General features: G+C 36.1%; 1 protein-coding gene across 2 annotated transcripts in view; it reads left to right on the forward strand.

The window, feature by feature from the left end:
- Positions 1–1,087: 1,087 nt before the first annotated feature.
- Positions 1,088–16,727, forward strand: part of LOC136026470 (protein MON2 homolog) — a 483,967-nt gene continuing 468,327 nt past the window's right edge. For both annotated transcript variants that reach the window (XM_065703078.1, XM_065703080.1), the window contains exon 1: positions 1,088–1,249. In XM_065703078.1, coding sequence (XP_065559150.1) covers positions 1,163–1,249 — 87 coding nt within the window. In that variant the 5' untranslated portion in view covers positions 1,088–1,162. The remainder of the gene's footprint in view (positions 1,250–16,727) is intronic.

A 16,727-nucleotide genomic window follows, 5' to 3' on the forward strand; every position in this document is an offset into this window, starting at 1 on the left:
AGTGTAGTCAGATTTATTTTTATGTCCACTGTTTAGTGGAATAATAAACTTTTTTTCTTCTGTTAAATAATAATGAATCAATAGGTGCTTCTCTGAAACATATTCTTTTGATTTCTCAAGTTTTGGCACTTCTTATTGCCTATGGTTTTTGTAGTAATTTTTTTGGGTGAAATTTAGTTGTTGATTCGGACAAAAAAGAAGTAAAAACAATTGAACTGTCATGATGTTTTAACTAATGTAAAGTTTTTACGCTAAATTCAAAACTATAGTCAGGTTCATTTTTATATCCAGTGTTTTTCAGAATTTTTGTTTTTTTTGTTTTTCTGTTAAATAATAACAAATCAATAGGCAAATTTTCAAAAACAAATTGGTTTGATTTCGCAAGTTTTGAAACTTATTATCGCCCACGGTTTTACGTAGTAATCTTTTTTTTATGAATTTTAATTGTTGAAACGAAAAAGAATTGAATTGTTAGGAGGCTTTAATTAACCTAAGCTTTTTAGGTACGTTATCTATATGTCTTCTGTTCAATAAAATATTTATATTGCATTTGTATTATTTGTCTTAGACACGGAAAATAAGAATAATTTGCCAAAATAGCTAGTGCTAGAGAAAATATGATGATGGGAAATAACAAACACAATTCTATATTAGTCAAAATAAGATGCAAGAAAACAAACGATAAGTGTCATTTGTCACATAAGACTACGTCCCTGTAGAATACCTGGCTTAGTGGCGAATTTCTTCACTATCTAATGTATGAGTATTATCTGGTGATAGAAGATGGAATAGGTCGCTGTGACCTTCGTTCGATTAAAAGCAAAACGAAATTTGTTTTTCTATGAAATGGCGTATTTTCAAGTGTCGATGCCCTAAATCCGATCTTCTGAAGGACTTCACTGTCCACTGAGAGTTTAAATTATGGCGGTAATTTCTTAGTTAAGATCATTGAGCCCAGTTTTAAGCTAAGCTATTGTCTAGCTACAACCAACCTTTGATTTTTTCTCTGTTTTGTTATTTCATCTCTTGGCTGCTATTTTATTATTACATTATTACTATATATACTATTATATTATAACTGTTCTAGTGAATCTCTTGTTCGGGCAGCCTTTCAGTGTATGCAGCTTATCGTCATAGATTTCCTTCTCATCATTCCGATTCGATGCCTGCCACTTATTGTAGAAACAGTTGGACGCTTTGGTCCCAAACACTGGAACTAAACGTTTCTTTGACCTCTATTGGAATGCTTGTGAGTCATATTTACCCAAGTCTTAAATTTATCATAATCAATATGTATTCCATCTTATGAATGAATGAATGAATGAACTTTATTACCCGTAAGAGTATAAAAACAAAAAATTACGGAGTATTATAAACGAACAACAACAAAAACTGGGCAAATAATATCCTGGTTTCTTCCCTTATTATATACAAAAATGAAGTCTTTAGTGGGTGTGATGGATTGAAGATGTGAGATCCTTAATATTTTGTTTGGTGGTTGAATTTCGGGTATTGACCTTGGTGGCTGATATCGCGTAAGAAAATATGTATTAAATAGTAGAGGGGCGATTACTTACCTTAACAAACTCTGCTTCAGGTTTTGGTAAATATATTGTTTATGGAAAAACCCCTTTCATAAAAATAACTTTTTTTTTTTACTAAATTTATTCTATTCTCAGGAATGTTTTTATAGTTATTTGAATCATGTATCGTTAGATATTAGATTTTCTTGACATATATAAGTAATGGATATGTTCCCTGAAAAATATATAAACTTATGAGATAAATAGAAGAAGTAGGATAAATAGTAAGTAGTAGTAAATAGCAGGATAAAAATGTATAAACTTATGAGATAAATAGAAGAACAAATCATTCTGTAGCAATTCGCTGAAAAGCAGGCTAAATCTTAGAAAAGGACACTGAAATTTTTTATTTCCAGTTAACTGAGCCTCCCTCCAAAGTTTATTTGACTTATTCAATTATTTATATTTCATAAAAAATCAATTAACAGACATTAATACATTGAACCCTTATGGATCTTCACTATAGGTAATGCAATCGATTGTCCCTGACAAACAAGAGAGTAGAAATTTCAATTTCCCTACTAATGAAAATCGGGGGAAATGAAACATTTTGTGGGGTATTTCCCCGGGGGGGGGGGGGGGTAAGCGCCAGCTCCCATGATAAAAGACGGCATGAATATAAGATTTCTCTTAAATCTAAAATGTAAAATAAAAATACGGATGTTGATCCTACTTTGCCCTCAACATTGTTGAGAGATCGTACAGTTTTTTTTTTATGAGGCAACTTTGATATTTAAAGCAAATAGCTTCCCACATACAGAGGAAATTTAGGAGGGGAATTGAAATAAAAAAATATGCATGAATATATAACTTGCTTTAAATAGAGATACTGAAGATATTCCTATAAACCCAATTTATAATAACTTAAAATTAAAGGATTAAAATTTTTTTTTCAGTTTAAATGAGGATCATGTACCACACTTCTAATGAAAATTAGGTCAGTAGACAAGCTAATCCAATCACTAAACGGATAATTCTTGCCTAATCTGATTGGTGAAAAGCCTTTCATTTATTCCGGCTTGTTTTTTTGGTTTGTTTGGTTCAGCGTATCACCTGCATAGTTAAGAGTTAATTAAAAAGATTAATTTTTCCTCATTTTTGAGCACTGAAGACAGCTAGGTGAAAGTCCGTGACGGTATATATGCCTCTATTATTTTCGCTTCTTTTTTGTCGGCTGGCTGACATTATCCTCATTTTTCTCGGCTATTTAGTTTTATTATTTTTTTCTTGTTTGTCATAAGTCAATCCTGCTTGCAGCCCTTTCGGTCTTTAGCACTTAACACTGAAGACAGCTGGGGGACAGTCCGTGACGAAATATCTGCCTCTATCATTTTTTTTGTCATTTTTATCATTTTTTTGTTGTTTGTCCTTCTATCATTTTCGCTTCTTTCTGTGTGCTGGCTGACATTACCCTAATTTTTTCCATGACCAATTTTACCGGTTACGACACTAGTTTTATATGGCTTTAGCTTCATTTTTGAGTAAAATTTTTGTTTTCTTGCATGTTTTTTAAATGTAGGGATTAAATATTGTAAATTAATTATTTTTTAGTTATGTCTTAGTGCCATCCAGAAACTTATCGTCAACGGGTTATTATATGAGAAAAACACTAAACATTTGAGTGATACATTATGGATGTTAACAGAAGGGACAATCGAAGAGGTTCGTGTTCTGCAAACAGTTACGCTCTTGTTAACAACAAGTGACATTGCCCTTGCTATCATACTTTCAAAAGTAAGCATTTTTTTTTCAATCAATATTCCAAGTATGCGCTAGTAACTTGGTTTTTAGTATAATCTCACGCCCTGCTAGGCATAGAGGTGGACGCTTGTGCCAAGAGGGAAAATGGGGCTCTCTCAATGTCCCCTCTCTCCCCCCAAATACATAATTTGTTAAGACTTTAGCCAGGTTTCTTATATATTTTCATAAACTTTGCTAGATTTTGGGTTTCCTGAAACTCGCTCATCCGCAAATATTAACCCATTTCTGAAACAAATAACTGCGTCCAGCCTGAATTAAATGAAAAAAAGTTTTTTTTTTTTAGCTTAAATTTAGAAGAAACATTAAAACCCAAAATGAACAGATATTATTCTTTATACGAAGGAGTTGCCCTCCTCCTCAATACCTTGCTCTTTACACTAAATCTTTTAACACTTTAAAAAAAGCTTCACGTTCTAATTACACGACCCTTGTGTTTATACGGTCATTCTTAAAAAAAATAGAGCAAACAGTCAAACTTTAGTGTAAAGACCATGGCATTGAGGAGGGGGGGGGGTAGCCCCTTCATTATACAGAATAATTTCTGTTCGTTTTAAGTTTTAATGTTGCTCCTTACTTTCAGTTAAAAAGCCTTTTTGTATATTTAATTTTTGATGGCTCTTCATCCATGAAATATTCCTCTCAGTTCCATCTTCACTGAAGCTTTGAGTGAAATTGTGGGGAAGAGTAGCAGGTGTAGCTGTGCTGACCTCGAGTCCCGAAGTGTTGTGATGAGCTGTTAATAGCAGTAGGAGTTCAAACTCTTACCCTAAACATGATTTTAATAAATAATACATTTCAGCCATGTTGTATAGTGCAGAAAATATAATTTAGCAAAAAGTAGTTACTAAAAAACCCTTTTTTCAAGGAAATTATAATATACTATTTGAAAATTTACAATGAAACGTTTGTTTCAATAGCGGAAATCCAAAAATTTCCATCTGTTACATATGATGAAGTAAAAAAATGCATTTGTGACATTAAAGGGACAAGGTCAATGGGCCTAGATGGACTTTCTTTGTAACTAATAAGAAAATACAACCAGCAATCATTGAGCCTCTTACGGTCCTTATAAACAGAAGCCTTGACGAAGGTATTTTCCCTACTAAACTAAAAGAATCCAAATTAATCCCACATTTTAAAGGAGGAGACCTAACAGAGGGGGGCTCAGTTAACTGTAAATCAAAAATTTCAGTGTCCTTTTCTAAGATTTAGCCTGCTTTTCAACGAATTGCTACAGAATGATTTGTTACTGACAGCAGTGCAAAAAAAAATCTTATTCTAGTTTAACTGCTCTTGTGTTTTAGCAGTTGTTTTGAAAAATTCTTCATATAAATACAAAATTAGCTCTAAGAGAGATATGATGGGAGAGTGGAGGTAAAAATTGAGATATAATCCTCACAGCCGTATCCAGGACTTTTATTTGGGGGGGGAGGGGGCTTCAGAACAGGCATGGCCACCTGAATTCAAGTCTGAAGGAGAGGAGCGAGATTCGCAAGCAAATCCTGTTGAAGACAGTCCTGATGAGTGTGAAAGTTACTGAAAGTTCCGCTATTAGAATCCACGACTTAGTTCATCAAAATCATCAAAGTGTTACAAACCTCTTTTTTATTTGTATTCGAAACCTATATAAATAAAATGAAAATGAACATGTTTATGATATAAGGAATGTGGCAGAATACGGGTATTTAAAATATGCAAGGCTGTTAGGATAACATTTCTTAGGTTTAAATGTAGAAATAAATAACTAATATGATTTTACTCCCATATAATAGTAAATTCGCTTTATTTGTTTTATCTATTTTTTTTTCTTTTTTTTTTTACAAAATAGATGTCTAAAATCAGATACTGTCCAATTGTTGAGGTATTACCCCAGGCACAAGTTAACCAAATTGATAAACTGGACAGTTAACTAAATTGACGAACTCTAGATGAAGGGGCGGTGCCTTTTTTAAGCCCAGGAAAATCACAATCATTAAAAAAAAAGTTACTAAAAGCTTTAAGTGATTCTTAAAAACAAATGCTCAACTGGTCTTGTAGCCATAGGACAACTCAGAAACACCAATTTTATCCTGTATTTCCAAGGGAGTTCCTTATTTTACCAAATTTACCATATTTTACCAATTTTCCTTGCCAAGTTTTTATTTTACGGTAATGTACCATAAGCGCACTTCTGTGTTTTACCATACAGCAACACACATACACATTTCCACACGATCGTTGGGCCAGGATTAAGGGGGAGAAGGAACATTCGTCTGCAAAATTTTATCCAGCAAAAAATCAAAATTTTAAACAACTTTTGTGAGTGTGCGCTTTTTTTTTTTACTTCAGACCAACATAATTTACAGAAAAACAGAAAAGCCCAAGCCTTAAGGAATTCGCAGCGAAGTCTAACAATACTAAAGAAAATACTGAGCAACAAAAGTTAATATACATGTATATTGTTAGGAAAATGGGTTTGCAAATAGAAACTTAAGGAATTTAAAATAGTCAAAGAAGAAAAAGGAAAGAAAAGAATTACATAATAATCAAAGGAAAAAAAGAAAAAGAGAAACTCTATACGATGTAGTTTGTTCCATGTTATTACCATTAAAGTCTTTGCTGACCTAGAAGGAAAAGTCAGCACTTCAATTCCTCTTAAAGGAAAATTATGCCAATCACCAAGCTGTTACACATTAACGCAAAGAAAACTAATTCTATATTATTTCAAAACTCGAGATATTTTCCGATGTTTTTGTGGGGATGGTCGTAGAAGCCCCTCAGTCTACAAATGTTTTTCTTTTTTAGTTTGTTCACTCTTTGCACCAATCATTAAGATTGGTGCAAATATAATAGTATATTTGTATATAGTAATCTCGCTTTATTTTGCGTAATTTTGCCATATAATAGTCAATTTGCTTTCTTTATTTTATCTATTTTTATTTTATTTTATTTTTACAAAATAGATGTCTATAGTCAGGTACTGTCCAATTACTTTCAACATCTTCACTGCTGCCATCATTTTTACTAATATTACAACCAAGGTAGGTGAAGCTGTCTACAAATGTTTTTCTTTTTCAGTTTATTCACTCTTTGCACCAATCATTAAGATCTGCTTTGCATTTAAACAAGCACCTAGGACATTGTTTAAAGCATTATTAGCATCAAGCATTTAAAAACAGCCTAAGCCGTTGCTCAAAGCAATTGGGGGTAGAAACATTGGAGCCCTTCATCTAAACAAATTAAAAAAAAGCAAAGTAAAAGAGAAATACGGTTAGGTAGGGCGAGGGATTACAGGGAAGACAAGAGGGATAAAGAAAGAGGAAACAAAGAGGAATTTAAAAGCAGTAAGAAATGAGGGGAAGATCAAGAAACATGGGAAATCACATTATGGGTCAAATGGGTCTGATAAGCTTATGTGTCATCTTTCTTTGTTGTACCGAATGGTTTTTTGCTACGGTATAGTTCCAGATTCTTTATGTGTTGGTCTTATTTCACCTATTCTAGAAAAAGGGAAGGATCCGTCTGAATGCTCATCGTATCGACCTATAACTGTTTCAAGCGTTTTTGCGAAGGTGTTTGAATTACTTATAATTAATAACCTACGTTCTATCTGTTACATGCATCCTCACCAGTTTGGTTTCCAGCCTAAGCTTGGTTGCTTCCATGCTCTAAAATGTCTGTGGAATTTGTTGATTGATGCAGATACATCCGGTGGTATTCTAGCGCTTGGAACATACGATGTTAGTAAAGCATTTGATTCGTTGTTGCATCCCCAAGCAATGAATGAGCTTTTGAACCGTGGTGTATAGCTAGACTTAGTTAGACCTCTTTTGTACATATACCGCTATACGACAGCAAAAATACGTATACCTGGAAGCAATTTGCTGACTGATGGGTATATACCAATTCATATCGTGGTTAAGCAGGGTGCGGTTATTTCTCCCACGGTTTCTGGATAATGCATCGCTTCCAGCTCAGTGCTAACTTTCTTGATGTTGTATATATGAAGGTACTGATTTGTCGATATTATGTTATGCAGACGACGTTTTTAATATTAGTAGGACTATCAGTGGGCTAGAAAAATGTTTTTTGGAGATATGTAAAAACTACAGTGATATTGGACTTTCCCTAAATGCTGAAAAATGTGATGTTTTGATTTTTAATGAAATAGATACGACTAGATCAGATAATATATCTATAGATCTGAATGGTACAGAAGTAAAGCCTCGTGTTAAGTTGAAATATCTTTGCCTTCCTAATGGAAAAAATCTGAAGAAAACTAGGCTATTGATGCTAGAAAGTATAGAAACGAAAATCTGTCGTGCATATGGTACAATTGTTAGTTCTCAGTTTCATTTGAATAGAGCCCATCTTGCGAGGATTTACAATAGTGTCGTCCTGCCACACGTCACAGGTTCTGATAGCTAAATAGTTTTCATCTGAGCCATAACACTGCAGGGACAAAAAAGAAAGCTGCCGCTTGATAATGCAGGCAAGACCTCAAGACGGACGGCTGCGAGTCTTTCAGGCATTTGTTGTGAACATAATGTGCTCGGAGCTACGGCGAAGAAAGTTAATAATATTACCAGGTAGCAAATGTTCTTGATAAGGGACTATATCAAACTTACTCAGAAGGTGATCAATGCAGATGCCCTTATCTTTGTTTCCATTTATATTAAAGGAGCAGAGAGAGACAGATGTATCAGTCATTTAGAAGTAGTGTTAGATACTACAGAACGCAATATCGGACATCTCAGACTGAATGATACATCATCGCCGTTACAGTTAGCACACTTGGGCGAAAGTCTTCAGGGGGAATCTTTTGTCGATTCATGTGGGGCCAAGCATCGAGCGCACTTAACAGCTGCACTCTTGCAATTGACTGCAATATGATCAGGAGCACGACAATTATAACAACATAATAGAAGCTCATGGTACTCGAAGACACGCAGAAGCTCATAATCAAGTGTCAGACCGTTTTTTAGAGCATTCGTTTTAGATGACAGATCACCGAACGAAAGTTTAACAGTGCGGGAGTTCCTGAGTCTTGTAGCAGCAGTTACCCTGGCACACTCAGTAAGGCAGGAGATATCGTAGTCTGCACTAATACCTTTCAGCAGGCCATACCATTTCTTTTCTATCAGTTTCACTTTAGAGTTCGCTAAGACTGATAGAACAGCCTTACAAAAAACGTCCGCAGCAATATCATCAATGGTCACAACAAGTTTGTCACGTGCGTGACACATACTGCTGATCGCTTGATGACCTTGAATTTTTTCAATCATCTCTCGACGTTTAGCAGGGTTATCTAAGGTTTTCGGCAAAATCGAGATAACAACAGTAGCCTGAGCTTCCATGATACGAGCAGTAGGAGTTGGTAGTTGCGGGAAGTTGAGCTCGTATATAGTTAGCTTGGCATTGACAGCTTCAAGTGTCTGGTCAATTTTATTCTACTTCGTTGCCAAACGGGAATAAGCAACTACTGGTATGACTGAAACCTCGGCAGGTAAGCGGGTTCATGAAACTAAGTGAATTTGTTCTAGGAAAAAATAAATTTTGATATCTAGGAACTACAAGTTTTGAGTTTTAAAATCAATAGGCTGGGCAGTAAACGTTAGAAACCTAATCTTTTACTAAGCCTGTCTGCACGAAAATAACGGTAACTATCAGTTCCCAGCCATGTCTATTGTATGTCTCCAAAGCCCCTGCTGATTCTAGGTGGGAGTCAAAGGTCAAGCTAAGCCTGTATACCTCCATGGCGGTGATGGTAGTTACAGGCAATGAGGCTCGATCTTCCGTCCTTGGGCAGCAGAGGAAATCCGGCAGCGCACCTCAAAGCGGTGGAAGGGTGTAAACACCACTGAGCTCCACGCCGAGCGATTTGGTGGCCAACGCGCTCCGGGTGACCCACAAGACTGGGGACCTTGCAGTCAACTCTATTCCCAAGAAACATTGATGGATCTGAGACCTAGAAGAAAAGTTGTAACAACTACGGCGTCCCCGGCAAGCGACGCGGCCCCTGTATTGGCGCGGGTGTCGAGAAGTAAACTAGCCAACCATACTACAGCGTTCCCGGCAGGCGACGCGACTTTGAATATGGCGGCGAAGTCGAAAAATCTTTTCAACGCCATAAATCTAGGAAAACCTACCACAGTCATTAAACAGGCAAAATCCAGAATAAATGTTGGATGCTGGAATGTAAGATCCGCTAAACAAGAAGCCACACAAGCTTTTCTTGTCCATGAGATGGAGAAGTACAACATAGACATACTCTGCATATCCGAGACCAGAATCTCCGGTTCTGGCTCTATAGTTATAACGGCTCCAGAAACACTACATCAGTTCCACTTTTTCTATTCCGGAATAGAAGATAATTCAGGACTCCACGGAGTTGGTTTCATCATGAACCAAAGAACCAGAAACGCTCTCCTAGAACGGGAACCAGTCTCCAGTAGACTTGCTAGAATCAGACTAAAAGGAAACCCTGCAAATGTGTCAATAATTTCTACCTATGCCCCCACCCGTGACGCTACTGAAACGACCAAGGATGATTTCTACGGTGAACTGCAGCAGTCGTCTTCTTCTATAGCCGCACGTGATTACTTGATTGCTGCTGGAGACTTCAACGCAAGAGTTGGTCCATCTGACCAGACCACAAGACAAATCCTGGGAAAATTTGGACAGGGTCACAGATGCGAGAATGGGCAGAGGCTGGTAAACTATGCCTTGATGAACCACCTTGTTATCACCAATACCATATTCCAACACAAACTTAGCCACCTCTTAACTTGGCATTCAAATGACGGTGTCACTAAGGCCCAAATTGACTTCATTCTCGTACGCCAGCGCTGGAGAAGCTCCGTGCAGGACTCTCGCTCTTACAATGGCGCAGACACAGGCTCACAGTCTGAACCTGACTACAGGCTCGTCGCAGCAAAAATTTTGCTACGTCTTGCAATTCGAAGAAAAAACAAGTCCAAGGTCGGCTTCGATATCGGTAAACTTCAAGACAAAGAAGTGCGGCAGACCCTCAATTTGGAACTAACTAACCGGTTTGACACCCTCAGCTCTGATGAAAACCTAACCCCCGATAAGAGATGGGAGACCTTTAAAACCGTGATGACAGAGACTGCCCATGAGATCCTAGGCCGAGCAAAAATCAAACGACAACACTGGATAACCGCTAGAACCCTGTCAATAGTCGGTGAGCGAAGACAAAAGATGGGAGGCCTTACAGAATAAACAAAGGAGTTACGCAGACAGGTAAAACGCTCTGTTCGGCTGGACCGCCACCAAATGTGGGAAGATGCTGCCGAGTCATTAGAGAAAGCAGCACGCTTACATGACACCCACAAGCTTTACCAGATCCTGAAGGAATCCGTTGGTAAGAAAGCTGCTGTCTCAGAAATAATCAAAAACAGATCAGGAAAAATCATTAGTTGTCAGAAGGAACGTTTAGCAAGATGGATGGATCACTTTCAGCTCCTCCTGAACCCATCCCCTTCATCTACTCATGATGCCTTCCCACCTTCTGTCTCTAAAGAGCCTTATGATATCGAGCTGGATACACCGACCAGAGCCGAAATACTAAAAGCGATCTAAACCCTAAAAAACCACAAAGCCCCAGGTGAAGACGGCCTCCCCCCGGAACTATACAAACAATGCCCTGAGGTCACTGCTGAACAGCTCCATGGCATTCTCGAAGAAGTGTGGAGTACCAACACTTTCCCAAAAGACTGGAAGACATCAGTCATCCTCCCTTTCTATAAAAAAGGAGACAAAACTGAATGCAAAAATTACCGCGGAATATGTCTCATAGACATTGCCGTCAAAATATTCGGGATCATACTCTTGAACCGCTTTAAAGGGGCAAGGGAGGAAGGAACTCGAGGAAATCAAGCCGGCTTTCGACCAGGTAGAGGGTGTACTGATAATATCTTCGCCTTTCGCCTCATTATCCAGCAGTTTGAAAGATACAACCTACCCCTGATCTTGATGTTCCTGGACTTCATTGCTGCCTTCGACTCTGTCACTCGCCAGAAACTTTGGAAGATCCTGGAGAATGACGGAATGCCGCTGAAGTTTGTTGAACTGATGAAGGCATACTATGACGCTTCAGTGAGCCGAGTTAGAATCTATGGCGAAGAAACCGAAGAATTTCTGGTTGAGTTCGGAGTAAAACAAGGATGTGTCCTCTCTCCGACTCTGTTCAATTATTGCATCGATTGGGTGCTTGAAAATGCTCTATCGTCTTATCCAGGAGCGCAGGTTGGACAGAATCTTTCGCTGACTGACCTCGATTATGCGGATGATGTTGGCCTCCTGTCAGACCCTGTAGAAGCCCAAAACATGCTTGACAGCGTTGTGGCCTGGGCAGATCTGATCGGCTTGAAAGTCAGCACAGAGAAAACGAAATTCATGACTATTAACCACGACACTGGACCATTACCACTAACTGTCAACCAAGTTCAGCTGGAAAAAGTCAACCGTTTCACATACCTAGGCTCCCAGCTTTGTACTGACGGATCTTCCGACGCTGATATCCAACAGAGAATACAGAAAGCGCAGACAGTCTTTGCCTCCCTTCGGGAACCCTTATGGAATCGCCGTGAAATCAGTGTCCAAACGAAAGTTCGAATTTACATGGCACTAGTCCGAACCGTTCTCCTTTACGGGTGCGAAACATGGTCGGCAAAACTACAACAAGAGAATACACTTAAGGTGTTTGAGCATACTTGTCTACGAAGAATTCTCAAGAGTACAGCTACGTGACCGTATCTCCAACGTGAATATACGTCGAATGTGCAATATTCAGAGAGATGTTGTGCTCACTATTAAAGAACGCCGTTTGAAATGGTTGGGCCATGTATTGCGGAAACCGCCAGAGTACCTGCCTCGCCAAATACTTCTAGTTGAGCCTATTAGCTACTGGAAGAAACACCAAGGAGGACAGAGGAAGAACTGGTGGAACCTGGCCAAGTCAGACCTTGAACCAATAGGGGGTTTCAGAAAATTTGGTGACAGATGGTCAACACAGTGGCTCGCCTTTGCAGGTCAAATCGAGGAAACATCTATTTCTAATTTAATCTGGTCTGGTCCCTGATACGCTTGCCAAATTTCATCGTCCTAGCTTATCTGAAACTGCCCAAACTAGCAAAACCGGGACAGACTGACCAATAGACAGACAGATTGACAGAAATTACGATTGCTATATGTCACTTGGTAAATACCAAGTGCCATAAAAAAAGCAACAAAATGTCAGAAAGTTAAAAAGGTAAAAACTAAATTAAAACTAAAAAAGAGTGAGATACAATTAGTGTTAAAAACATTTAAAAGAGAACACATAAACAAGGGGGAGGGAACATAAGAATCAAAACGAACATACAACTCGGGTATCGCCAGTTACCAAAGAAAAAAAGAAGGAAAACTTGCGATTTATTTTATCAGTAATGAAGTGGGCAAAGGTTTTTTCATAGCTGAAGGTTAAGCAACGGATGGGGGACAAGATAGGAACGGGTTCAGAGACAGTACGTGGCAAGCGGTGTCGGGATGGGGAGTGTCTTTTGGGGAAAAGGTTTTTCGTGCGAAGGTTTATTACTACATTTTTTGCAAAACGGAGGAACAACGTTCCTTTCTTGAGCTCAAGAGCTTCCATCTTGGCCTTTTTTAGTATAGTACCAAAGCTTCTTTAAAAATTATTATCATGGCTCTTTAATTTTGATATAAAAAAGCATATTGTACTAGCACATCATTTATAGTAATTATATATAAACTGCAATTATTAAAAACTCACAAATTCATTAGTTTTTAAAACTTAACACTTTCAGTGTGTAGTGAAAGCATCTGATGTAGCACATACTTTGAAGGGCGATTAAAGTTATAAAGAAAGAATTGGACAAACCCTCCAATTTGAAGAATATATTGTAAACAAAACAAAGAATAGTGTCTGGCAATTGTTATTGCCATCCTCAAACAGCTTATAGATAAGTGACTAAATTAAAATAAAAGTTACCTTCACAATCTTTGGTTCTTTTGTTTCACATCGTAGTAGAAGTAAATGAATGATCGACGGAAAGATTAGAGGAAGGGAGCCAAGGGGATCTGACTGTGCACCTTTTAGTCTCGTCAAGAGCTTTTAGTCTCGGCTGACTAAAAATAAAAAAAATGTTACAGAAAAAGCTGTCAATAAACTGAGCAAAATTATCATTATATACAAAACAGACCTGTTGGTATAGGATATACATATGGGCTTAAGAAACCACGCTTGGCTCTACAAAGCATTAACACCATCCTGATAATATTACAATAAATATTTTTTCTTTTCTGCAAGTCCTCCAATTGAATGCATCACAGAGATCATGATTCTTACTGATAAGTGTCAGGCATGGGGGGGAGGGGCGATGTATATGCTTGATGTATTTTACAAGCAAGATTATCAATAGCAGCGAGCTGGGCAGTCAGTTTTTTACGCCTGAATTTTCCTTGGGAGATTTGTATAGAAATTACCAAAGCAAAAAAAAAAAAAAATTGGCTGATTTTTATGGGTAAATCTACCGGGACAAAAAGTAGGGCATAATACCAATACCAAAAAGGGTATAATACCAAAAAGTAGGGCAAATTAATAAATTAACAGAGGCATGTTCAAGACAACAACCTCAGGAAGATCATTCCAAACAAAATTTAGCCTTAAATGAATATGCTCCTCAGGTGCTTGTTCCTTGACATATCCCTGTGAATAATTGGACTGTTTGATGTGCATTTGTTTTTATTATGCCAATAAGGCAAGGGGGGTGATAATGTTGGAATCATTGTCAGAAGAAAGCGAATTGACAGAGTTCTAGAAAATAGCCCCTACTGTTAAGAGGCCTGAGCGAGTCTCAGGTAACAGTATATGGTAGAGGGATTTTGTAGCAACAAGTGACTTCTTGAGCAAGATGTTTTCGTCCGATTGTTGTGACCTTTTTGATGGATCAATGGAGATATGAATTCCCAAGAGACAAAAATTGCCTACTTTCTGTACTGTTTTAATTTTGAAGATGAGGCTAGGGTATAAGCATGGCACATTTACTTAGGGGTGAGTGGTTCCTATGTTTTAATACATTGAAAGATTATTTCTAATAATTCCAAATTGCCCACGGTGACTAAGGAAGAAAACACAATTGTTGAATAAAATTATCACCAATGTAGAAACGTCCACTGAGCATGGTTTTAGAGTTTTTCACTAGATCGTTATTATGCTTGACCATTCTTTAATTGATATATATATATATATATATATATATATATATATATATATATATATATATATATATATATATATATATATATATAATGAAATAAGACGCTAAGAGAGATACCACATATTATTTTACATTCATCAAAGAATTTTTTGATCAATTACATTTTAATTCTTTCAGTCTTTAAAATATAGTGTTATAATTTTTTGGTTTGGTTAATCCTGAGTTAACAGGTGGTTAGAAGATGCAGCTACACAAAAGAATCGTGGCTTTTATGTGGTTGTTTAGATTTTTCCTATAATTTTGTTATTTATTTATTTTTTTGTGAAGTCAAATAAAAAATGGATCGCACCACTTTAAAAGGAAAAGAGGATAAAGAGCCATTGAAAAACAGAAACACTTTATATGTGTATATATATGCAGTATTTTAAAAAAAAAGAAAAAAAAGAGAGCATATTCCATTGGAAAAAAGTAGAAACTGGAAATTTCCAAAAAAGACAAGATTTTCAGAAAAAAAAAATTAAGATCTGAAAAATGAGCCTCTGGAGGAGACATCGCTCGTGAAGTCCCAAGAGTAAAGGTCCAATATTAGGCAAATAGCCCATAGAACAAAAAGGTTTCTTAGATATATTTTTAATAAGAGACAATGTTTAAATAAGAGCCACATAAAAGATCTAAAAATCTGTGGGACTTAATCGCCCGTTAAAATTGAATTCTTTAGGATCGTACCCACTCAAACTTTTCTCAGCCTCAAGTTTAAAAATATAGGCATGTTGTGCCTTTTTTGACTCATTATCAAGTATTATTTAGGGACTGGAAAAAAAAACAGTACAATTTTTATCATTAAAATGCTTCAGGTCAAATTGCAACAGTCAATATTCCAATATGTTCAGTATACACATTTTGTTTGTGGCACAAATTTCTCAACATAAAAATTTGGGACAATTAAATAGGCCAGGCATTTTTAAAAAAATCCTTAATTTCACCATTTTGATTTAGAACTTATATTTTTATTTTTAAAACTATTGATTTCAAACTTTATAAAAATCATTTCCCTAAACAAGAATTTAAATATAAGCAATCTACTTAGTTTTTAAGATGTACTGAAAGTAGCACAAACGATAATCTGGACTTTGAAGGTTTTTGAGTGGCAGGAAAATCGCACTTAATTGAGGTAATCTCAGTTCCTTTTAAGTTTTACTTTATTATTCACTGTAATTTCTATTTAATTTAATTTCTTCAATCACAAAAATGTATCCTTATTTAAATTACATATTTTTTATAAGCAAAAATCTCGCAAAGTTTTATAGTCTTTATTTATTAGTCTTTATGTATAGTCTTTATCTTTATTTTCTAATCTTTATTTACAGTGTTTATCTTTATTAGTCTAAATCACACTTTATTTTTCACGGATCTTTTCTTTAAAATCAATTAAAGAACAAAATATTTTATTTTCGACTTTGATTCCAGATAATTTTTTTTAATTTTATTAAAATTTGACACCTGTTGAATAAGTGTTAGTAAACAAAGGTAAAAAAAAATGTCGGTGTATATTTAAATTTAACGCTGTAACCTTAAGTCAAAGAACTTCCCTTAATATTGCAGGAATATACAAGCAATGTTAAAATAAGCCGAGATGAAAGTTATATTTCACGTCTGAAAAGAAAATATTTTAATGAAAAAAATAATTTTTCATTTATCTTTCTATTAAAGCTAAGAAATTAGAAACTAATAATATTCTTACACAATCCAAGAACTTAGAAATCTTTTACTAGTATTTTTACCCGATTCGTTTGAATAATATTCCAAGCACAGTTTACAAACATAAATAAACTTGAAAAGATTAATGAGAAACTGAAAAAGTAATTGTAATAAAAAAAAAGTTCAGGCTTCTATGAGTTCTCCCCCTCAATTAGCAGTGTAAACATGAACTATTTAACAACAGATTGCTTTTTAAATCTTTTTATAAACAATCTTACTTGAGCTAAAAGGATAAAAAAAATCTAAGAGGTAGGAAACCATTCAAAAACCATGCTCAAAGGAACAAATAAAATAGAATTTTCAAAATCGGTAGAAAACTTTATATTAAGTCATTTTTCGCCTTTTCTTTGGTTCCTTTTGTCGTATAGCCTCTTTTTATGACTTTATGCTACTTTCTTATTCGTGT

The sequence above is a fragment of the Artemia franciscana genome, chromosome 4 (genome assembly GCF_032884065.1).
Source record: "Artemia franciscana chromosome 4, ASM3288406v1, whole genome shotgun sequence".
NCBI classification, from domain to species: domain Eukaryota; kingdom Metazoa; phylum Arthropoda; class Branchiopoda; order Anostraca; family Artemiidae; genus Artemia; species Artemia franciscana.